Here is a 26,225-nt window from a genome sequence, read left to right as displayed (position 1 = left end):
TGTAAGCAAATTTATTTCCTTCCAAGGTTCTGTAAGCAAAATTATCTCCTTGTGTTCTGTAAGCAATTATATTTCCTTGGGTTCTGTAAGCAAACTTCTCTTTGGGTTCTGTAAGCAAATTTGTTTCCTTCTTGGGTTCTGTAAGTAAATTTATCTCCTTCTTGGGATATGTGAGCAAATTTATTTCCTTCTTGGGTTCTGTGAGCAAAATTATCTCCTTCTTGGGTTCTGTAAGCAAAATTATTTCCTTCTGGGACAACATTTTCGTATATATAGGCACCATGTGAAAATAAATTATTAAGCTAATAGGAATTCTTTTAAACTTTTTAACATAATTTGCTTATGACTATGTCACATGTTAAGCTCCAGGGAACAATCTTTAGTGAGTAAGGCTTTCATCTAGCTTAAAATCTTTATAATAATATTATGAAATGGAGAAAATCTAATATTAGAACTGATAAGAACAGTTTCCGTCTAGAACTTGCACATTAAGGTTCATTTCAGGGATAAAAACTATGGCCGTGGCATTTTACATCTTTCTTTTTCAATAAAGACATGTAACTTTATTTTAATTGATCTGTCTGTGAAAAAAAGCATGTAGAGATTTTGAGTGGAATCTAAAATGTCATGCAATTAAGATATAATAGCTGATATGAATTGCATAATTTCATTATTCACGTCACATTGGGACCTTGATTCATTGTTTTTGAAAAGTGCTGAAATTTAGAAAAATCCTGACAGAGTAAACAACAGTTTTATCTTTATTAACAGACAGATATAATGAAAATCGATGAGATTTTTAAAGAGATGTCATTGTGTCATAATAATTCTTTACAACCAAAAACTTTAAAGTTATAACCGTTATTGTTGAAACAGGACATTTTTTTTTATTTCTTACTTCTGCATATCCCAGGAAGTTTTAAATCTTTTTTTTATTTTCAAATGCAGCTTAATGATTTCTAAATACATACAAAATTTCATAAAAAATTGAAATGTCATTCAATACCAATACTTGTTTTAAATGAACTAATTGAAATAATACTTTATAACTAAAACTGTTATTTCAGGATGATTTGCAGGCCAGAGGTAAAATCTCACAAATCCTTAACAGGATCGCCAATTATCAAGCTGGGATTGAACCAAACATGACAAAAGAATACAGTGATAAAGACAAACAGGTATAGAATACATGGCCAGTTTGTACCCACAGTCTATTGTACAGTAGGTCTGCTCACCTATAAAGTCTACAGTGATGTAAGTCTGCCCACAGTCTATTATACAGTAGGTCTGCTCACCTATAAAGTCTACAGTGATGTAAGTCTGCCCACAGTCTATTATACAGTAGGTCTGCTCACCTATAAAGTCTACAGTGATGTAAGTCTGCCCACAGTCTATTATACAGTAGGTCTGCTCACCTATAAAGTCTACAGTGATGTAAGTCTGCCCACAGTCTATTATACAGTAGGTCTGCTCACTTATAAAGTCTACAGTGATGTAAGTCTGCCCACAGTCTATTATACAGTAGGTCTGCTCACTTATAAAGTCTACAGTGATGTAAGTCTGCCCACAGTCTATTATACAGTAGGTCTGCTCACTTATAAAGTCTACAGTGATGTAAGTCTGCCCACAGTCTATTATACAGTAGGTCTGCTCACTTATAAAGTCTACAGTGATGTAAGTCTGCCCACAGTCTATTATACAGTAGGTCTGCTCACCTATAAAGTCTACAGTGATGTAAGTCTGCCCACAGTCTATTATACAGTAGGTCTGTTCACTTATAAAGTCTACAGTGATGTAAGTCTGCCCACAGTCTATTATACAGTAGGTCTGCTCACTTATAACGTCTACAGTAATGTAAGTCTGCCCACAGTCTATTATACAGTAGGTCTGCTCACCTATAAAGTCTACAGTGATGTAAGTCTGCCCACAGTCTATTATACAGTAGGTCTGTTCACTTATAAAGTCTACAGTGATGTAAGTCTGCCCACAGTCTATTATACAGTAGGTCTGCTCACTTATAACGTCTACAGTAATGTAAGTCTGCCCACAGTCTATTATACAGTAGGTCTGCTCACCTATAAAGTCTACAGTGATGTAAGTCTGCCCACAGTCTATTATACAGTAGGTCTGTTCACTTATAAAGTCTACAGTGATGTAAGTCTGCCCACAGTCTATTATACAGAAGGTCTGTTCACTTATAAAGTCTACAGTGATGTAAGTCTGCCCACAGTCTATTATACTGTAGGTCTGCTCACTTATAAAGTCTACAGTAATGTAAGTCTGGCCACAGTCTATTATACAGTAGGTCTGCTCACTTATAAAGTCTACAGTGATGTAAGTCTGCCCATAGTCTATTATACAGTAGGTCTGCTCACTTATAAAGTCTACAGTAATGTAAGTATGGCCACTTACAGTCTATTGTACTGTAGGTCTGCTCACTTATAAAGTCTACAGTAATGTAAGTATGGCCACTTACAGTCTATTGTACTGTAGGTCTGCAGTATTGTAAATCTGCCCACATAAAAAGAGCCTTCAGTGGTTGTCTTTTGTTGCTGTATATTATATATAAAGGTTTGTATTTGATGATTTCTAATGCACAGGATACCTTGAAGTAATTGATCAATTGACCAGGATCTGTTTATCCTTCTGGAGCACCTTAGATCACCCCCAGTTTTTGTTGGGGTTCTTGTTGCACAGTCTTTAGTTTTCTAGGTTGTGTTTTGTGTACAGTTCAATGTTTGTCTGTCTTTTTCTTTTTTTGCCATGGGTTGTCAGTTTATTTTCGACTTATGGGTTTGAATGTCCCTTTGGTATCAATAGGTAATGATCAATCTACTAATTGGAATGACGACCTCTGTTTTCTACATGCCCTGTATTCAGTAACCTTCATTAGACAGAATTACATCAGTTACTTTGTGGTTATCTCATTAAGTCATGGATCAAATCTACTTGAAATTAACAAACAGGTGTTATAAAAGATGTAGGTAGAACTACAACCTCAAGGTCATATATAAAAGTAAGTAAAATAGAGAAAAATTATGAAGTAGAATAAAAAAGTGAATTTTAGCTACTGGAGTTATATCATTCAGGTAAATATAATGGAGGGTGTGCTAAACCATTATTTGGCCCCTGAATTGTAAAAGGGTTTAATTTCTGTAATCGTTTCAAAATAATCCTCAATTTTTTGGCAGTTTTGACATTTTTTCTTCAATTGTAAACAGTTTAAAATCCTAAAGCAAACACAAAAAACAACTTTACAAACCTGAACACTGACATATGAGAAATTAATCATCATCCTTTTTTATCAACATAAAAAAATGTGAAAAGATACAAAGATGGAATTTGGAATTAAAAAAAATTAAGTTAAAGACAACAACTTAAACAGAAGAATATGAAACAAGTTTAACAGACAAACAATAGTCAACGAAAGACAACAGAAAATCAAAGATTGAGCAACATCAAACCTACAAGACAACCGCAGTTGAGCAACATCAAACCCACAAGACAACCGCAGTTGAGCAACATCAAACCCACAAGACAACCGCAGTTGAGCAACATCAAACCCACAAGACAACCGCAGTTGAGCAACATCAAACCCACAAGAAAACCGCTGTTGAGCAACATCAAACCCACAAGACAACCGCAGTTGAGCAACATCAAACCCACAAGAAAACCAGAGTTGAGCAACATCAAACCCACAAGAAAACCAGAGTTGAACAACATGAAACCCACAAGAAATTGGTTTAGAAGGATATGAAGAATATTATTTGAATTTTTTGAATTCAGGAGCCAAAGAAAAGTGGTCAATACCATACTTCCTCCTTCCCATATAAATTCCTCAGAAACTCAATAGCTGTTATTTCACAAAAAAATACTTCATTTCCAAAGCAGAGTTAGAAGTGGTGACCTGTAGTTGTAAACTTCTAAGTCATTTGGTCTCTGATGGAGAGAATTCTCATTTGCAATCATACCACATCTTCTTGTTTTTATATTAGAAGAAAGACATGGTAAACTAGATAACAGGTAATTTCTTCTGTTAATTTACTCCCTCTCCATCAAATGAGTCTGCCAATTCAAAAAAGAGAACAATAAACACAATTTTCCTAGTGGGCAAGGAACTTGTGTGTCATGATATCTGATTACCCATTTACACAGAGTTTATCTTGATCCTAGGTATAGCATGTTAAGACAAGTCCACCTTTAAAGATCACATCTTTAACTATTTTGTGAATTTTTTCATGATATAATGTATTGACTTTTTCCAATTAAATGATTTCATGTGGAGTTTCTATTTTGGTTTCAAATATTATTTTTGACTTTTCTAAATGTTAAAATGTTTTAATTGTTCAGGGACTAAATGATATATTAAATCAAGAACAGATTGTATGATGGAAAAATAAAACTTTGATTTAGGTACATTAGATAACCTTTATGTGTTTAATAACATTTACTGAAAGTCATCTTGATTGAAGGTTAATTCAAGGTTAACTACACTTGATGTGTATATTGATGTGTATAATATTACCTCCTTTTACAGGACAAAAGCAAGGTATATGACACTGGCTATCTTGCATTCCTGTTTTATATTTTAGTGATTGTTTTTTCTTGGATGAGGCATTCCCAAAGCATGTTGTTAAGCTATCCTTGCATCAAATTACTTTTGTGGAAGAATTAAAATTTTTAGCTTACTTTGCATTGAATATATTCAATACACTAAGTTGATATTTACCTTTAAAAATTTGTGATAAAAAAAAAATAAACATTTAAGAGTATCGATTATGAATATAAGGAGATGTAGATAAAACATCAATGAGACAGCAAACCAGCAACAAAAATAACCAAAACACATATAGAGAGTAACAAAAGTAGTGTTAAGAACTCGATTTTAAAAATTTATTTAAATGCTCTTTAATCTATACTTCTTATTCAAATTACAATTCTTTACTTAAATGTATAAGAGGTAAATTTCAACTTAGTGTAAGTGGGAATGTGTTTTTCAATAAGACATATAGGGTTTTTTTTCTCTAATTTTGTCACTATTTTCACATTTCCCAATCGATTGTGAAAAAATTGTTCTCCACACTAGTGAAATATCTGTTCCCGGCAAATGATTGGTCGAAATTTAATTATGACGTTAAATTTTCTTGGTTTCTTCTGAATTCCCGATTGTGAAGTCATGAAAAAAGGCGACCATGCCTGATGACGTCACATATAAAGAACACAACTTTCTGCAAATCTTTGAAAAGGAAGGATAAAAATCATTAGAGAAACAGATTCCATCACTATAACTCGTGTATTACGATATTTCTCCACTCTCAACAGTTAAATTTTAATATTTAAAGAGCTCGGCAAGCCTCGCGCTTTAAATATTAAAATCAGACAGAAAATATACATCTAGTCTTCTACATCATTAAAAATGAAAAACCCCTGACCCTAAAAAATGTGTGTAAGTTAATTTCAAATGTACTATATGACTTAACACAACTATTAGTAGTCATATAGTAATTGATTATGTGTCTATAAGCTGTTTTGCATTTTATTTTTGTATTTTAATTTTATTGCCTGTTGCCAATAGCAAGTGTTGGTAAATGCTTCTTGATATAATATTAGATTTTGTATATAAATATATTAAAAGCTTTTCCCTATTGGTTAGATTATGTAATATTTGCTTGATAAGGACATTTGCCCTATTAAATAGATTATGTAATATTTGCTTAATATGGACATCAAATGTTAATGTCTTAACAGCTTTCAGCATATATCAAAAAGAAAAAAAATGAGAAGGCCATACAAATCATTTTCCTATTGGTTTATTTTCATGGAATACAAATTTTTCGTGCATTTCATTAAAAGAAATAAGGGAAATAACTCTTTCATAACCTGAATTACACAATTAAGTAATGTACAACATGCTTGATAATAGTAGATACAAGTAACTAGGATATTTCATTTCAGTAATGAGCTGTCAAAAGTAAGCTACTAATTATTTGAGTTATGCATTCTACTAACAATTTTGATAGCAATGAGTTTGTTATTTGTTATTTTAATAACAAAGTTATATCTTTACTTTGAGTTTTTCTGACATATTGATTGAAACAAAAATTAATGTCACTAGTTAATAAAGTGTGAGAGTTTTAGTACTAGCCTGGGATCCTGGCTCACTGCTCCACACTTTCTGACAGGAAGAGGAGGTTGGTCCAGGATGCAAGGCTGTTTTAGTACAAGGCACCATATATATTTTTGTTATCTGGTTCATTTATAGCTCACATGGCACAAAAGGGGCAGTATGAGTTATTTCAATCACTTGGTGTCTGTTGTCTCTTCAACTTTTACATATTTGTCATCTCCTCTGAAACTAAAAGGCCAGTTTACATAAAACTTGACAGAAATGACTACACATTTCATTTTATTTGGATGAAAAACATAGCATCTAGAGGGAATGTGATTGTTATTGGTTAGTTTTAAAATATATTTTCAAATCATTTAAAAAACTTTATAGGTATGATAATTTGGAGACCCGTTACAAATATTCTTCATTTCAGGCTGATTTGATGGTTGTTAATCATTCCATATAACTTTCATTGGAACCTATGGGAATTGACATTGTCATCTTTTTATCTCAACTTATATTGCCATAAATAATGTATTGAAAGTTAATAAGATGCAATTTAATTCTGATAAATTCTGAAGGCCAGTTTGAATTTCTCCATCGAAATTAAAAAATCTTTCCAAACTTTACAGGAATGATGAATGTTAGACCCTGTATAAATACCTACTATGGAATGTCTAGTTTTCTTAAAAAATGGGACACTTTCACCATAGCCAGAATTACTTTGAAATACCTAACAATTTTGAAATTCAATGAAAATATCTGAAAAATTCTGTAAAGCTCCAAATTATTTATTGCCAAATTTTTAAAGATTGAATAGGTAACTAGGATCATTGGACAAAGATTCAGGTGAGCAGTATAGGTTCTGCAGAGCCACCATTTGTGATTGTAACTTAATTGATTGGTTTGACCATTAATCATATATATCACATTAATCATACAAATCAAGGTTTAGCTTCTCACTTATACCAGTTAACAATTGAAGGTCAAAAGTCAGGTCATGATGCATATAATGGGTGATGGGTCATAATGTTTGAAATATTTTGATGAGTTTTGCTCAAAACAAAGCCAGATTTGTTACTCAACTTCACAGTAAGCCAAGAAATGGGGTTACTAGATTTCTATACTTTTGTAAGATTTGTAAAATAAATTGTCCATATTCAGGTATTCAAATAAGAAGGTATACTTGTTAATCGTGATCAATGTAAGAAGGTATACTTGTTAATCATGATCAATATAAGAAGGTATACCTGTTAATCATGATCAACATAAGAAGGCATACATGTTAATCATGATCTATATTATATAAGAAGGCATATCTGCTAATCATGATCAATGTAAGAAGGTAACCAAATTGTACAGAGTACCCAAATTGCACCCATTTAACAAAAATAACAGCAGAAATCTTTTTTTAAGTTTTCTTGGAGACTAAACAATTTGTATTTTTATGATTTGACATCATGCACGGCTTTCGACATAGCTAAATATATTTAAATACACACAAAACATTTACAGTATATATCAACATATGAAGTATTCACTGGAAAAAGTAAAATCTACGGAAACGTCACCATGCCACGTCCACAAAAAGTCAACTTTAAAAAATGAGTAATTAAAATATTTTGCAGGCATCCATTTCTTATAAAATGAATAGTAAGCATGGACTATTGTCAAATTGTTCTAAATATTTGAAGATATAAATCAAAACATCAGTTATTCGAGGATTTAAGGATGTGAATTTAAGCATGGATGCAATTTGGGTACTCCTCATTACAGAATCATGGATCGTTTGGAGGTCGGTTCAAACACATTTTTCTATGATGCAATAAGGATTCAAAATTTAATTGGGGGAACTATATAGTAAATAAGGATACATCTACAAAATAAACACAGAATTGAAACTTTTGTCTGGATCATAAATAAACATGGGTGAAAAAAACTGTCAAAATAGGTGCAATTTCAGTATCCTCACGTTATACCTGTTAATCATGATCAATATAAGAAGATATACATGTACCTGTTAATTGTGATCAATATAAGAAGGTATACTTGTTAATCATGATCAATGTAAGAAGATATATCTGTTAATTGTGATCAATATAAGAAGGTATACCTGTTAATTGTGATCAATATAAGAAGGTATACCTGTTAATCATGATTAATATAAGAAGATATACCTGTTAATCATGATTAATATAAGAAGGTATACCTGTTAATTGTGATCAATATAAGAAGGTATACCTGTTAATCATGATTAATATAAGAAGATATACCTGTTAATTGTGATCAATATAAGAAGGTATACTTGTTAATCATGATCAATATAAGAAGATATACCTGTTAATTGTGATCAATATAAGAAGGTATACCTGTTAATTGTGATCAATATAAGAAGGTATACCTGTTAATCATGATTAATATAAGAAGATATACCTGTTAATCATGATTAATATAAGAAGGTATTTATCATGGTCACTATTCAATATAATTTTCAGAGAATGAATAAGTAGTCTAAACAATGTGATGAATATATATGATAGTTATGAGATCGATTTGACTTTTAATGGGTTATTTCTATACATTGGAGATATTTTGAATCAGAAAATGACCTTTGGGTGACTTAAATATTTATCTGATCACAGGGGAAAAATTGATATCAAGACTTTGAGGGAATGTGTTGAATAATATTGAACCAATTCAGAAGAGTCAAAGTTCACTGTGTTATACATTTTGATTGGTCCTAGTCCAGATGTCAGAAAACTGCACAACATAATTTACAAGGCAGCGATGTATTTCTGAAATAGTTTATTCTTAAAACAAACATTGATGTGTTAGATGATTTCAGGCTTTTGGCATTTTTTCACTTTCAATCAAGTGATCAGAAAAACATTTAGGCATGAAAAGGGAATGACATCTCTCCCGTCAGAAGTAAAACTCATTTGGTTGGACAAGATGTATAATTTGCTTCCTATATATCTACAAGAGAAGATATCTCATCCAACACTCTTCTTTCCTTCCTCAGTGACTTTGATTTTTCTGTCCATTCTTCTACTCTTCTTCTTTACTCAGAACTTAAAGATTTATGTGTTCTCTTTAAAATTGCTTTGTTAACACAATTTTTTGATATTTTTTTTTATTATTTCTAATGTGTGAATTACTTTGATAATATGGATCAAAATTTTCCATTATGTTCAAGATGGAAATATTATTCTTAACAGACATTGATGTAAACCTTGATTTCAGGCTTTTTTCACTTTCTGATGAATGTAAAAGTTTCATTGATATCCATCTTTGCAAATTCAAACAATAAGTTGTTCCTGGTTTGTCATATTTATCTTTAAAAGCAACAAACTGTTTATATGAAAAAATAGGATTAATTATGATACATTTTATTCAGTATTTTGCATATATGTGTAATTTAACTTCTAAGTGACAATATTGTGCATATGCCCAAAGCTATTGCTATGTCTATCTTGATAATTTTAGGCATTTTAGAAATCCCTTTTGCCAAACTAAGCTTTAATCGTTTTATTTGTTATTGTAATAGAATGATTTTTATCATTTACAGGGTGTTGGGCAAGGGATGTAAGGCTTATAATAGGTTATGAAATAAAATGAATAAATTGTAACATAGAAATAAGTGAGAAATTCTCTTGCAAAAGGGGTACTATTTTAGAATATACACTTTAACATACAAGGACATTCAAGCATTATTTGATATGATAAAACTTTTTTACATGAAAGTGTTGTGTTTTGTCAATGAGCATAATTATTTTACAATGTATTTTGAAAGGATCTGTTCAAATTTGAAAAATTGTGATTTAATAAAATGTCTTTTGTAGCTTTATCGTAAAAAAAAAAAGAATTAAAAAAATAACACCAAGTTAATTTTTTTGCAGGCCAAGCTTGGAACATTGTTTGGAGTTTATTTACCTACCATACAGAATATATTTGGTGTACTGCTGTTTATACGTATGACATGGATTGTTGGCATGGCTGGACTATTGGAGAGTCTTGGAATTGTAGTTATCTGTTGTTTAACAGTAAGTAGTCATGGCCTGGGAAAGGGGGCTGTTTGAAAGACTGTAAGGAAACATTGGATGGTTGTTGAAATGAGAACATTTTAAAATATTTATGTTGACACATCATGAGAGGACTGTAAGGAAACATTGTAGGAATGTTAATATATCTGGGCAATGATTTTTGAACTGCTTTATTGTCTTTCGTCTCATGATAAGAGTAATTGGTACTAGAGAAAGGTTGGTGGAAGGAGGAAATAACAAGAACTTGTCTTAATTTTATGTGATGATAAAAAATGTAGATTCTGCATAGTGGAAAAGTTCTACCATACCTTTGAGCTTAATATTTTTCACAAAACGTAATAAATGTCTCCAAATGGTCAAAATTTCCCATCCAAAGCCTTAGCATTCATTAATCCTCCCAATCCTGTATAAACAAAGGTGTTGCAAAAATAGTTAAGGGTTTGAAGTTGAATAGCTGTTGTTTTGTCGTGAATAAAAATTCAATGTGGAAGCGGGTCACTTTTATATAGGCTACAGAAGTCTTTGTATGATGAATGATATCTATTTTAAAAATTGTCTAATTTTTTGCCTGATGTGCACTGGAGAATTAGAATAAATCTTGTTAGGTTCAGTTCATTGAAAACATTATTTCGTTAGTGATAAACATGTTGATTGATTGACATATAACTGATTAAAGATAAAATATAATGCAGTCAGCGGTTATTTTAAGCCAATTCATGAAATTAAACTTTACTCTTGTCATTACTTTTGTTTGAAGTTGACACATAAAATGGTCATACTGTTATATGTATATGTCACTTTTATGGTTGTTCATTTAGCTTATTGTTTCAGGTTTTATGAATGTTCATTTGGCCTAATATTTAATGCTTTATCAGAAATCATTTGGCCTAAATGTTTCAGGTATTTTGGGCTTATCATTAGGCATAATTGTTCTAAGATTTTTGACTGATTATTTGGTAAAATTATAGCCAGATTGAGGGGAGATACTGTTTTAGCTTTGTCTGTCTAGGGACAATTTTCATCACATTTATCATAGGAAATACTGAATAGATCATCCTGAAATTTGGTATTAGGCTTCATGCAAGCATCTTATACATTGTGATCATTTTCCCATCCATTGCTCATTATCTTTCTGTTTATAGTTGATAGATATAATGACTTGTTATTTTTCCTTTAGACCATGTTAACAGCTATATCTATGAGTGCCATAGCCACTAATGGTGTGGTTCCAGCTGGAGGATCCTATTTCATGATATCCAGAGCTCTGGGTCCAGAGTTTGGTGGAGCTGTAGGGATATTGTTTTATCTAGGGACCACTGTGGCATCGTCTATGTACATTATTGGTTCTGTAGAAATTTTGTTGGTAAGTGAATATAAAAATAAAAAGATATGATATGATTGCTAATGGAACAAATCTCCACCATAGACCAAATGACATAGTAAATTAACAACTTTAAGTCTCTGTAAGGCCTTCAACAATGAGCAAAACCAAACCCCATAGCAAGCTATAAAAGGCCCCGAAATGACAAATTCAAAACAATTTAAAGGAGAAAACCAACGAAATAGTCTTTGTTATCCCAAAACAAGGGAAAAGAATACACTTAATTTTTCAGTTATAATTACATTGTATTTTATTTTTTTCCTGGCTCTTTCACTATCAATAAAATGTGATGACACTTAATTTTTCAGTTATAATTACATTGTATTTTATTTTTTTCCTGGCTCTTTCACTATCAATAAAATGTGATGACAAAGTAATAAGAAGAGTTTCTTAAAATTTCAAAGTGAATCTTTTTTTTAAAGAATTTTTTATCATTTTTATTGCACTAAAATTTGAGATTAAAATATCAATTATTATACTACATATGTGTAGTTTTAGTTATGATTGTGATCGGTTGCTGTCTGTAATAATTGTTTTAGGTTTAATGTTATGTAATAGCTGAAGTCAGGTCATAGGATTTCTCTTCTAAATGTTTTCACACTTTGTCATCCCTTGAGCTTTAATAGTTTACTTACACTAAACAGAATGGGTTTTGCTCATTGCTGAAGACAGTACAGTGACTTGTAGTTTACATCCTTGACCTTTAGTCTAAGGTTAATAGTTGTTTCATAGGCAATCATACCACATCTCCTTATGGTTATATTGATTAAAAACCTATAAGCTTAAGTGCTTTCTTGATTAAATATTGAGAGGTAAAGATAGTTGGTCACCTGTAGTGTGAACAGATGACTTCAGCCTTTTACCACTATGGTAAGAATTCTTGCCTTGCTGTAGTCATTTTCAATATCAATAAGGTGACCTTGATCACTAGTTCTCCTATGACTCATTGAAAGTTATTGATTTTTCCCGGCATTCTAGTTTCCTCAGCTAACAAACCTGACTGCCTAGCTATTGAACCATTGGAAGTGGCATTAGATCAGTAGGTGAACCAATGAAATTTCAAGCAATTTATTATTATTCCCTGCTCTTACCGAAGAGGGAATTGTTGTTTTACCACTCTCCGTAACTTTTTTCTATAGAAATACAAACCACAGCTTCCAGAAATTTGGTTATAGGCTTCCTTTGAGCATTCATCGCTCATCAACTTCTTTGTTTACCAAATACTTAAATTTTTATACATGGCCATATATTCCTACACATGATGGCCATGTATGAAATTTTCTTCTCATTTTTCTCAGAACTACTACGAATTAGAGCACCTTGAAATTTGGTAACAGGATTCATGTGAGCAAGAGCTTGCTTTTTGTACGAAAAAAAATTTAAACTAAACATTAACATTTCAATAACATTGTAATTTGGTACATGTTATTGACTTATGCTAGCCTTTCTGTTATAGTACTTTGAAATGGCCTATATAAAAATAAGAAGATGTGGTATGATTGCCAGTGACACAACTCTCCATCTGACACCAAATGACATAGAAGTTAACAATTATAGGTCACTGTATGGCCTTCAACAATGAAAAACAATTCAAACGAGAAAACTAATGGCCTGATTTATGTACAAAACAATAAACAGTAAACAAATATGATATACAGCAACAAAGTTTGATTTGATTTGATTTTTTGGTGTTTTAATGCCTCTTTTAAGCACCGCTTTTGGGCTATTTCGTGCGGCCAGTTTTTATTGGTGGAGGAAGCCGGAGTGCCCGGAGAAAACCACCGACCTTCGATAGGAAAACTGACAATCCTAGTCAATTAAGATTGGAGTCGAGTGCACCCGCACGAGCGGGGTTTGAACTCACAACCTCAGTGTTGACTGGCTAGTGATTACAGTAGTAACTACTTAGACCACTCGGCCATCGAGGCCCCTACAGCAACAAAGGACAACCACTGAATTACAGGCTCCTGACTTGGGACAGGCACATATAGAATGTGGCTTGGTTATCTAGTCATCTCTGTAACCTACAACTTCTTTTAATCATATTTGAAAAAAAAATTACTGCTTTTAGATGATTTTGATGTCTGTTATTTAGCTATTAGCTATGTTATAACATTCCATTAAAAGAAAAAAAAAATCGATATTGACCATCTAATAAAATGTCATTCAAAATAGAGCACATTTACAGTAATTTATCATATAAACATGATTAAGTGTTTTGATTTTATCATAAGAGAAAAAAGAACATCTCTGTACAAAATATATTTGATAAGTTTAGATTTTTTTTATGATTGCAATAAAAAAGTGACAGTATAGGCTTAAAAATAAAAACTTATCTTTTTAATTTTGGTAATATAATAGTATACAGCATTTCTTGAAATCACAAAAGTTAATCTCTCATTTATGTCCATTGTTCAGTAACCACAATAATATATTCAAGCAAATATTTCTGAATTTACAGGACTTATTGAAATCTCTGAATTTACAGTACTTATTGAAATCTCTGAATTTACAGTACTTATTGAAATCTCTGAATTTACAGTACTTATTGAAATCTCTGAATTTTCCAGTAATTATTGAAATCTCTGAATTTACAATACTTATTGAAATCTCTGAATTTACAGTACTTATTGAAATCTCTGAATTTACAGTACTTATTGAAATCTCTAAAACTTACACCGTAGGTTATGTCAAATTCATAAACAATTTATATACAGCAAACCCCCTGTAGTCCTTTGATTTATATGGTAACCAAAGAAAATGGAAAAATTATACAATATTATAGAAAATATTGCATAAAATCCCAAAAGATGATTGACAGATCCTTTGTGTATTTATACAAATGAGTCAGTGATGAAGCCCTTATGTTTTCTGCTGCTAAGAGTTATATTTTGTTTAGATGGTATATCACTTGAAATCACCGATCTCTCAATCTTCATAGGAGTTGATGGAAAAACATCGGAAAATTTTCCCCTGGACACCAACAACAATTGTAATTGTCCATATACATCAGTATATATAGTGACAATATTTGACATGTTTATATAGACGGGTCAGTCATTACATTATTAAAAGCTGTAAGTCATGTTGCTTGATATCGATTCCTCGTTTATCATTGTCTTTATAAAAGGGGTCGTAGAACTATTTGGTAGAGCATTAGTTGATGTAATCTTACTACTTGTTTAATTAATGGACAGTATTTATTTCCGTTTTAGTGTCTTCTGCGATAAAATTTGTGAAGGAAAGACGTGGCAAGACTATATACCATAAAATTTGGTCAACATTGGTTAATCTAGTTGTTACAGTTTTTGATCTTGGAATAATCTCATTAAATCGAAATAGAATCCAATAAAAATTTTAGAAACTTGTTTTTGATTAAAGTACAGTATCCTTTGTAATTAAAAAAAATTGAACTTCAATTGTGAATAACGAAGTAATTTGACTTAGTTTAAGCACTAAATTTTGGTTAACCATATTAAAGGTTCTAAAATAAAACAGCAGTCAGCAAACTTACACAGACATCTTTATGATCAAGAGAAAATATTTTGAATAAAAAATTTTTTTTTAAACTTCAATATGTATGCCAAATTAGGCTTTCGACCCAGATTTCACAGTCCACTGAACATGGAAATGTAATAAATTAATATTTTAACTAAAGGTTTGGTTTTTGGGTAATTTGTTGTCACACAAATTTAAATTTAGTACATATGTTCATTATACAGTAAACTATTTAATATATATGCCAAATAAGAGTTTTTAGAAAAATTAAACAGTTATTTAAACTTGAAAATTTGATAGTGCGATCCTTTGTGTCATATGTACGCATATTCTTGTGTTAGTAAAAATTCACAAGCTAAAAACTCAATTGTCACAAGTGATTCCGAAGGAATATAACATCTAGATTCAAATCTGTGGCTAGTTTTACCGGTGAGAAAAATTCTAATTAGTAATAGAGTGTGTCAATCACTTAGCTTGTCTTTCCCTCTAGATAATCTTGCTGGCGAAATGACGATTTAAGTCGCAAAAGAATTTTGAAAATCGCTAAATCACGCCAGCCAACTGACTTCATGGCGAAGTCTAATCGCTATGAAAATCTGTAAAAGGGAGACAACTTGTGAATTACAAGTCTCCCAGGTAAAAAAAAAAAGGCGACTGACAAGGAAAATCAAGATTTTCGAAACGACCCAGGACTAATACTGTTGACGATCAAATTAAAAAAATACAACGGCGACTTTGAACATCCTTGGATATAACATTCAAAACTATTCAAACGGAAAACTGACCGTCTGTTAAAGTTATCATTTTACGATGATTTTTATCTGAGGATGTTGCGTAATCACTCAGCTGATTTGTTTTATTTTTATTTATTACGAGTCGATCAAATTGTTCTATTCGGTGGGTTAAGGGTGGGAATTAACGGTAGATTTATTATATTCATTGAATATAAATTGAAATATAAAAGTTAGAAAGACAGCTGATGGATAATGTGATTGCAAACGTACAACACTCGACCAGCTGTGATCAGCAGTGGATTTTTTTTTTCACGACAATTTCGTTGATAGGGAAGATATCTTTAAAAACTGATAGAAATTAGCTCTATATCGGTTAATTAATATGTGATTGACAGATATTTTCATTTATAGGCTTACAATCTTTAACGAGAATCTAAATTTACAACTACATGTAACATGATGTCCTGGACAATCAATAATGTTTTACAAAATAATGACAAGTGGTGATATAAATTAAATTCCCAGTCATGTGAAATTCATCAGGTAAACTGGGAATCATATTTTTCTGGACTTTTGAAAATAAATTGAGGCAGATGCACATGAATTTAATGCAAATAATATTACTAGGCTACTCCCTCATGTCCCAAGCAACAAATTTTATTTAAACTAATAAATTCAAGTTGACAGTACAAATGGTATCAATGAATAAATAACTATATTTTCTAAACTTTTTTATTAAGAACTTTCTATATATACATTTTGTACAATAACATGAAAAAATTGCAAGTATATTTTCATGGAAGGAGAAGTCACTTCTCCCTCTCCAAAATCCTAGATTAGGCCCTTACAGTGTTACATATATCAAATTGTGACTGATTACCATCTAGAATACAGCTTCTTTATGGTGTAGGAATGGCATTTGAATGGGGAAAATCTTTCTCAAATATATTTGATGTTGACATTCTGTTCAGAAGGCAATACATGATCTTCCAACTGGTGCTTTTTCCTGGAAAAATTTGATATTACAGAGCAAATATCTTCATGTCACAATGTCTTATTATGTGTTTTCCCTAAATGACCCCAGATCAACAGGGATACTTCATTCATAAAATCTAAATTGGAAACATGTCTATACAGTATGTGCTGATACAATGTGTTAAATCTTTCCTTCACTTTTAAATTAGAACATTGCTCCTGAACATGCACATTTTACTCACATTAAACTACTTTTTACTTTCAGAAATACATGGCACCACAGATATCATTATTTGGTGATGTGACTATTGAAGCTAATGCATTAAGTAACTACCGAGTGTATGGGACAATGATATTATTGTTACTAAGTGTGATAGTGTTTATTGGTGTCAAATTTGTCAGTAAATTTGCTTCCCTGTCTCTAGCTTGTGTGATATTATCTATATTCTGTATTTATATTGGATTTTTTGTATCAAATGCAGACAACAGTGTGAGGTAAGTATTTAACTACTCAAGGTAGATTACTTGCTTTAAAACATGTATGATATAATTTTCATGTGCACAACACATGTTTTTCAAATCACCTAAAAAATCATATAAAAATAAGGAGATGTGGTATGATTGCCAATGAGACAAATTTCCACCAGAGACCAAATGATGTAGAAGTTAACAACTATAGGTCACCATACATCCTTCAATAATGAGCATGTTTGCTTGAAGCTATAAGTTTGGAAAGCCAAAAATATAGTTAAAGCTTCAAGAAATAATTTTACAGGCAAACTAAATTGATTTGGGGAACAGCTGTACAATAAATATTTAATATTAGATTAATAATTCACTTTATTGGTTGAGAGGCCGATTCATTTTATAGCATGAAATTTTACTGGAGTTTGTGATGTATTTCAGGGTCTGAAATTGATATTGTTGCATTTTTAATTCAAATGATTAATTGAAAAAATGGTTCTTAGACTTTTAACATGTCCTCTGTTTTATATGTTAATGGTTTTACTTCTGTTTCTTTTCAGCATATGTTTTCTAGGAGATAGACTTTTAACATCGTCAGTGTCATATATTAATGATTCTATGTACTGTAATAAGAACAATGATAGTAGAATATATGCCAAATATTGTAATTTACAAGGAAATGTGACAGTTTGTGATGATTATTTCAATGAGCATGAAACAAATGTGATGGCAGGTATCCCTGGCATAGCTAGTGGTGTTATCAAAAGTAAGCTTGATTATTGTCACTTTTAACTGCTTGATTGTTATTTGTTAAATGTCCAATTGTTTTTACTATTTTATCTCATTGAATTGATTAATAGTTGTTATAGAATAAGGAGGTATGATTGCCAATGAGAAAGCTATCCACATGTGTTCAAATGATGGAGATAAAACCAATCAGTTATAGGTCACCATACTGCCTTCAGCAATGAGAAAAACCCATACAGTATAGTCAGCTATTATAGGGTCCGACATGAAAAATATGAAACAATTCAATTGAGAAAACTAACAGCCTAATTTATACAATACAATTTAAGAAAAACAAATATGACAGACATGAACCAACAACAACCACTGAATTACAGGCTCCTGACTTGGGACAGGCACATAAAGATAAGAACAAACTGTAAAAATCAGTTAAACATGTTTGTGAGCGCTCAACCCTCCCTTAACCTGAGACAGTGGTGTTACAGCACAACATCAGAACAAACTGTAAAAATCAGTTAAACATGTTTGTGAGTGCTCAACCCTCCCTTAACCTGAGACAGTGGTATTACAGCACAACATCAGAACAAACTGTAAAAATCAGTTAAACATGTTTGTGAGTGCTCAACCCTCCCTTAACCTGAGACACTGGTATTACAGCACAACATCAGAACAAACTGTAAAAATCAGTTAAACATGTTTATGAGTGCTCAACCCTCCCCTAACTTGAGACACTGGTATTACAGCACAACATCAGAACAAACTGTAAAAATCAGTTTCAAATGTCTTAACTCAATAAATCATTAAGAAGCACAAATAAACCAACTAACATGAAAACAATAGACTCAAAGCACCATTATAGAGTTGATTTTTCCAGTTGCAAATATGTCCCAGAACTTTGGACAATTAAAGATGTGTGTGTTTGTCTCCCTGTACAGTTGTGGTCATATTTTTTTTAGCAAGTCATGTCTGTATACTCACGAGTGACCTCATTAAAAGTTAAGACAAAACCATGAAAATCGGTCTTTGGAATGTACAAGGATACATTGAGAGGTTGACTTGATTGTGAGATCTCTACCATGGCTTACTTTATTGAATCTGAAAATTTGATAGTGCAAGCTAGGAATGGTATCCCACAATTGCATATTCTAGTAAGAAGTCTGCGTCCACCAATTGTAACCTGAAAATAAAATAAAATTCATAGCTTATAGTGCAAACAATAACACATATATAAGAAATATATAAGTGTGCACAAAGAATGTTCACAGTTACTGTCTGAAAGCTCCAGGACACATTCTGATGCTGTTGTATCAAAACAAGACTGAAATAATGGCTTATTATAGTAAAAAAAAATTAATAGCAGCTTTTCAATAATATGAAGTCAAAAATCATAATTTGAAAAAAGCAGTTTGTGCGGAATTGAAATATAAATGTTCTCATATGAATTGTTTTGTAGACAATTTGTTCAGTAGATACACAATGAAAGATCGAGTGATTGGTCAGGAAACCCACGGTAATCGTCTGTATGGAGAGGTTGTGGCAGATATTACTTCCAGTTTTATGGTGCTGATGGCCATTTATTTCCCTTCTGTTACTGGTAGGTATCGTTGGTAATTAGAGCTAGGCATTGGCTTGAAGGATCTCAGCAAATAATATGCATTTCCTAAGTAAACTCCTTAATTTAGCCATGATTTCTGCACCAAGGCCAGCCCTTAAAAGACTTGGTTTGGATTATAATCTTATTGAAAGATTGATAATCTTCAATAACATATTCATTCAAGGACAGAATTACTTTGTCACAAGTTGCTGTCTTTTGTAGCTTAGACTGAAGGAAAGGTTGAGAAATATTTTTCTGTGTCAAAAACAAAAAAAAGGCATATAGATCCAAATAAGGTTGAATTAATGTCTTGCATGATAATTGTGTATCAGCAAAGTTTTTGAGCTTGTTTTGACATGATATAACCAAACTGACTGTTAATAGGGAATTATTATCCAATATTCTTGGCAGCAAGAAAAATCCAACTTTTACTTTCAAAATTGTAGCTAATATCACTTTACGTAAAAAGGTACATATTACAAAAAGAACAAAATCTTGGAATTCCTAATTCTAATTAGTTTTTCATTTCAGCCATATATAGATATGAAATATTATTGGGAAAAGGGCTAACTAGACAGGCAGAAAATAATGTTCCTGAGCTAGGATATTTACTGACGAGGTCATTAGAAGAAATATTTTAATTTTTAATCCTGTTGATATGATCTTTTATATATACTGTGGATCAGCTGCTGTGGTTTCATTATTATGTATTAGATTCCAGTTTTCGTTGATTTTGTGGGTTTTGGTTAACTAATTTAAGTGTTCCACAAAGTAAAAAAAAATCTTTATGCTTATATGCTGACTTTTTGGCAAAATCGCAAAATCAAATATCTATGAAAAAACAATTTTTCCTCAATCCACATAAATTGGTATCCACAAAAATAAATGAATCCACAGTATACAGGAATTTCTCATTGGATTTATGTTGTTTTTCATTACAGGTATTATGGCTGGATCCAACAGATCAGGTGACTTCTGATTGTAGTTTATGTTGTTTTTCATTACAGGTATTATGGCTGGATCCAACAGATCAGGTGACTTAGCAGATGCTTCACGTTCTATTCCTGTAGGAACTATTTGTGCCATAATAACTACTTCTTTTGTCTGTATCCTTTGTTTTTAAATCTTGTCAGAATAATTTGTGGCATTCTATTTTGTGATGTGGACTTTACACTTAGTATATCCTGCCAAATATAAGCTGGTGGAACTAAGAAGGCACTTATCCTCAGACAGACTGTTTCAACCAGTAAAATGGGGGAAATATTTTAATTAGATTTGAATGAATTCTGCTTTTACTCTGAATCAAAAAAGAGTATATAGCTAATACTGTTGTGTCTTTGATTCAGTTTGGCATACTCTGACAGTCATGAAATTCAATGTATGTGTAGCATGCTTTATTAGTCCCCTACCGACGAAGTCGAAGGGGACTTTAGGTTTGCACTCCGTCCGTCTGTCCATCTGTCCATCTGTCCGTCTGTCCATCCGTCAGTCCGGCAAATCAGCTTTCCGCACTTTTTTTCTTCGTTCTTGAAGATATTGATTTGATATTTGGTATATAGTTTTATCATGACAAGTTATAGATCAAGTTCGAATTTTGTTCCGGTCTGATGATTTAGTGCAGAGTTATGGACCATAACTCTGGACCATATCTAATGTTAGAGTACTATGTTAAACCATATTTCTGTACAAAGGGAGATAACTCATTTTTTAAAAGACATTCATTGTTAAATTATTTGAAGAATTTTTTAGCAGGTTTGTTTGTTATTTAGTATAAACTAATTTTCTGAATGCTATATATATATAAAGAAAAATTTATGAAGAGAAATCCTTTAATTAGATAATAATCTATTTTTATTAATGTATATATTTCAATACATTACATTGTGTAGATAAATGTTGTTGACATTTTATAGATAAGTTACAAATCTATATCAGTTTGTGACAAATGAAAGACAAAATATTTGGAACTGTTAATTACATTTAATTATAATTTGAAAATAGATATACACTGTATTACATCATATCTAATTTTAGAGAACTTTTAAACATATCTAATGCTTTTTTCACTCATATAATCAGTTTTCCACACTGTTTTTAGTCATACTTGAAGATATTGACATGATATTTACTTTTTGTTTACACCATGACAAGTTATAAAACAAGTCAGCATTTTGTTCCAGTAAAACAAATTTTTACCCGGTAGGGGACTATGTATTGCCATGCAATACTCTCAGAATGCTTGTTAAGTCTTATGTCATCATTGCTATCGATATAACATTTGTATCACAATCAAAAGTATCAAGAAATTAATACCAAATAGTTTGGTTTTTTTATGGAGAATTCAATATTATTACTTTCCAAATTACTTTGATGAAAAAAATTTAGATATTCTAAATTTTCTTCAAAGTAGGTAAAATGTAAGATCTTTTCAAAGATAATGGCATTGATATAATTCTTTAACATGAATCCAGATTTTACAAGTGTGATATTTTTTGCTGCCATTATAGAGGGAGACCTTATGAGAGATAAGTAGGTGTTACGGTATAATTATAAAATATTGATTAGTTGTTGTTTACTTAATAATGTCCAGTGGCAAATAGCTCATGGATATTCAGAACAAGAACAAACGAATGATATAAGAATAATGTTGTGCAGTGTAATTTTGATATGAGATGGTCACTTGTCAAATATTTTATGAGACAGATATTCAACATGAAAAGGTCGGTGAATGAACAGCAGCAGTATGGGTTTCTCAATTACACCCCAAAATAAAGGAGAAAAACATTCAAAATAAATGGCCATGGGAAAATTTGATTAGATGAAAACTAAAATGACATGGAAGACAAAAATACTACAGCTGGACTACACAATGCACTGAATTCTTCTAATAAACAATAAAAGTGATCATTGTTATAACTGTGAAAGTTATAGGAAAATAAAATTAATTTTCTGTATTGTAATGAAGACAGAATTTTCCTCATTATTTTTTAATTATTTTTTTCTGTTTGTAAAAACTTTGCTTGCTTGGATGAAGTTATTACTTTGTAAATATTTTCAGATTTGGTGAAAGTATAGATTCTGGTTTGGTTGTAGCTAAGTTGTCTTGGCCAAATGAATGGGTGATTCTGATTGGTTCTTTCCTGTCTACTCTTGGAGCTGGTTTACAAAGTTTAACAGGTTTGTATAGGAAGCCAGGAATGTTCATATTAAATTATAACATCATATGAATCTTAAACTTTGAAATACGTAAATGAATTAAGTGGAAACTGAGGAAAAGACATAAAAAAGCATTTATATTTTTAGCTCACTTGGCCATATGAAAACGGTCAAATTTTCATTTGTGAAAATGGTTCCATTATCTTTTATATTTGATTTTAGTTTATCTCTGAAGTATAAAAAACACATAACCTTGAAATAATTAGGTTCATAAGATGTACCTCAATCAAAGTATCATCTAGTTTACCATTTGTCAGGATTTTGGGATTTATTTGATAATTTACTATGTCCAGCATAACATAAAATCAATAAACCACTAAAACAGCACAAAAAACAGCCATGAAAAATAATTTACTTATAATTTAAAAGGCATAAGGTATGACTTGAAAATGTAAAAATCCAGCAAACATTGCAAAATACAAGCTGACATGATAATTAACCTAATGTATGGGAAGTTGTAGATAGAGTCTTATTGGGTTTTTTAGGTGTTTACTTTTTTTTTTTTCTAAAGCTAGAATTTAAACATTGGCTTTTTGTTTTCAGGTGCTCCAAGATTGTTACAAGCCATAGGGTGTGATGGTGTACTGCCTTTCCTGAATATCTTCAGTGTAACCACAAAGAGGGGAGAACCATTCAGAGCTCTAGTCATGACTGTGTTGATATCAGAGATAGGCATATGTATAGCAAATTTAGATTATGTTGCTCCAATTATTACAATGTAAGTTTAATATCAGAGATAGGCATTTGTAGAGTAAATTTTGATTATGTTGCTCCCATTATTACAATGTAAGTTTGATATCAGATATAGGCATCCTTATTTTGTACTTAGTTGTAAATACAAGTTAATGTTATGTGTAATACATAAATACAAGTTAATATTATGTGTAATACATAAATACAAGTTAATGTTATGTTTAATACATAAATACAAGTCAATATTATGTGTAATACATAAATGGCAATGATTATGTATCAGCAATCAACAATGATATCCACTGGACATTAAGCAACAAACAATCAATCAATCATAATGATATCAATACTGTAAATTGCAAAATTGTGCAAGCATTCAGTTATGGGGATTTTTTTTAATAATTGACAAAAGTGCCATTTCAATAATTGAGATTTCAAGAAATGCTGCATACAAATAAGTTTTCATTTTTGCAAAACCTTTCCTTTCCCAAGTTTAGCAATAATAAAAACATTGGAAAATTTTCTGATCCTGATATCATTTGCACTTTCGTACAGCTCCAAATGATTTTGCATCATGAACATGGTTGAAAGTTTGCCTATGTCTTACATTGTTTAAACGTGCCTTACTCTTTTGTTTCAGGTTTTTCCTGATGTGTTACGGGTTTGTTAACATGGCTTGTGCTTTACAGACATTATTGAGAACACCAAGCTGGAGACCTAGATTCCAGTTTTATCATTGGTATGGATTGATTATTGAATAGTGTTTTAGTTTCATATGAATGTCATTGCATGGGAGACAGACTGTGCAACATAATTTATGGGAATAGATATAAAAATAAGGAGATGTGGTATGATTGCCAACAAGACAACTATCCACCAAAGTTCAAATAAAGTGGATGTAAGCAGTTATAGGCTCCCGTACGGCCTTCAACAATGAGAAAAACCCATATCGTATAGTCAGCTATAAAAGGCCCTGACATGAAAAATATGAAACAATTCAATTGAGAAAACTAATGGCCTAATTTATAAACAATTGATGAAAAACAAATATGACAGACATCAACCAATGTCAACCACTGAACTACAGGCTCCTGACTTGGGGACAGGCACATATAGAATATGGTGGGGTTAAACATGTTTGTGCTCAAACCTGGGACAATGGTGTAACAGCACAACATGAGAACAAACTATAAAAATCAATTGAAAAAGGCTTAACTCATCAGATCGGTACAAAGAAAAGCATAAAACAAAAACACAGACAGGACGTGGCAGGTTACATTTTTTTTGGAGAAATTAATAATATTGCTGACAACATTCATTTCTTTTTCTTTTTATTTTGTATTATATATGAAATAAGTTCAGTTTATTGAGAGAGGTAACTGAATGAATCACAATCCTTTTAACACATAAACTTCTTAGAATTTAGATTTTGGAAACAATAATTTTAAAAGAAACATTATTTATTTTTGTCTGCATATTACCAAGACTTAGTGTACAATAAATATCAAATCCTTTTATGTATTGATGTGAAAATAAAGTGATGTGGTATGATTGATAATGAGACAACTATCCACAAGAAACTAAAGAGATAATCAACTAAAGATCACAATACAGCCTTAGACAATGAGCAAAACCCATTACATATAGTAACCTATATAAGGCCCTGGCATGACAAAATATGAAACAATTCAAAAGAGAAAACCATTTGCCCGATATATGTTAAAAACAATAAACAAAAAATAAATATGGAAGATAGCCAGCTAGGAGTTAGGTATTAAACATTACATTTGTTTGTCCATGGTTTATTCCAAATGCATCATGAGTTAGCCCCATCTTTTTGGAATTTTACCCATTGTTGCTTTACACTCCACTTGGGGTAAAATTATTACAAATAATTAGCCTACCAAAGGTTAAATCTTCAATAAATCAGGAACTGCCATAAATTATTTCTTGAATGATATATTTTCAGGACTCTATCGTTACTAGGATTGGCATTGTGTATAACATTGATGTTCATCTCCAGTTGGTATTATGCATTGACTGCCATTGTTATAGCAGCTTTAATCTACAAATATATAGAATATAAAGGGTACGTTTAAACTTACATATTTGGATTTTTTTATGTTTTAAAGTTATCAATCAGATTTTTTTTCTTTTTGACAAGACACATTTGAGATGATCTTGAAATAATATTAATGGAATATAGATTTAAATGAATATTCAATGAACAATTCCAGTCTTTTAATTATAAGAAAGGAAGAAAAATATACTGGTTTGAATGATAATTGAATGATACATTTATATTTGAAAATGATTATTTATAGGGCAGAGAAGGAATGGGGAGATGGTATACGAGGTTTAGCTATGTCTGCTGCTAGATATTCTCTGCTGAGGTTACAACAGGGACCACCACATACTAAAAATTGGAGGTAAGTTTTAATTTCTTTTTATGCCCCTGCCATAGGCAGTGGGGGCATTAAGTGTTACCCTTGACTGTCTGTCCTTCAGTCCGTCTTTCTGTCTGTCCCATTTTCGTTTTATGAAACTCATACACAATGCTAAGAACTACAATATGCAGACAGAGTTCAAATTTTAGCAGGAAGTCATTTATTGTTCTATAGTTGTGCCCCTTTTTGACTTGGAAAATTGTAAAGCTTGAGCAGGGACATTCATGTCCTCAGTCACATTCTTTCATTTTTTATTATTAAGGGGTACCCAACACTTTGACTAAAACAGATTAGGCTCGTTTTATTTTCATTAAATATTGTCA

General features: G+C 31.4%; 1 protein-coding gene and 1 long non-coding RNA gene across 7 annotated transcripts in view; both read left to right on the top strand.

Moving 5' to 3' along the window:
* The window catches only part of LOC127700824 (solute carrier family 12 member 4-like), an 81,614-nt gene that overhangs the window by 38,031 nt on the left and 17,358 nt on the right, over nucleotides 1-26,225 (top strand). For 2 of the 4 annotated variants that reach the window (XM_052204508.1, XM_052204506.1), the window contains 14 exons: nucleotides 1,068-1,178; nucleotides 4,538-4,549; nucleotides 10,009-10,152; nucleotides 11,330-11,515; nucleotides 17,006-17,235; nucleotides 17,766-17,971; nucleotides 19,406-19,546; nucleotides 20,554-20,652; nucleotides 22,018-22,075; nucleotides 22,605-22,723; nucleotides 23,306-23,480; nucleotides 24,096-24,194; nucleotides 25,425-25,544; nucleotides 25,780-25,884. In XM_052204508.1, the coding sequence (XP_052060468.1) occupies nucleotides 1,068-1,178; nucleotides 4,538-4,549; nucleotides 10,009-10,152; nucleotides 11,330-11,515; nucleotides 17,006-17,235; nucleotides 17,766-17,971; nucleotides 19,406-19,546; nucleotides 20,554-20,652; nucleotides 22,018-22,075; nucleotides 22,605-22,723; nucleotides 23,306-23,480; nucleotides 24,096-24,194; nucleotides 25,425-25,544; nucleotides 25,780-25,884 (1,805 nt within the window). Of the gene's footprint in view, nucleotides 1-1,067; nucleotides 1,179-4,537; nucleotides 4,550-5,955; nucleotides 5,972-10,008; nucleotides 10,153-11,329; nucleotides 11,516-17,005; nucleotides 17,236-17,765; nucleotides 17,972-19,405; nucleotides 19,547-20,553; nucleotides 20,653-22,017; nucleotides 22,076-22,604; nucleotides 22,724-23,305; nucleotides 23,481-24,095; nucleotides 24,195-25,424; nucleotides 25,545-25,779; nucleotides 25,885-26,225 lie in introns of those variants that run through there. The other 2 variants (XM_052204509.1, XM_052204507.1) reach the window with 2 other exon arrangements.
* LOC127700837 (uncharacterized) lies at nucleotides 1,632-2,331 on the top strand. 3 transcript variants are annotated; one of them, XR_007981733.1, is made up of 4 exons: nucleotides 1,632-1,765; nucleotides 1,886-1,945; nucleotides 2,066-2,125; nucleotides 2,246-2,331. It is a non-coding gene; the product is annotated as an uncharacterized LOC127700837 (long non-coding RNA). The 3 variants fall into 3 exon arrangements; XR_007981734.1 differs by lacking the exon at nucleotides 1,886-1,945; XR_007981735.1 differs by lacking the exon at nucleotides 2,066-2,125.

Source organism: Mytilus californianus, unplaced genomic scaffold (genome assembly GCF_021869535.1).
Source record: "Mytilus californianus isolate M0D057914Y unplaced genomic scaffold, xbMytCali1.0.p SCAF_5, whole genome shotgun sequence".
NCBI lineage: Eukaryota > Metazoa > Mollusca > Bivalvia > Mytilida > Mytilidae > Mytilus > Mytilus californianus.
This window is presented reverse-complemented; position numbering and strand designations above follow the sequence as displayed.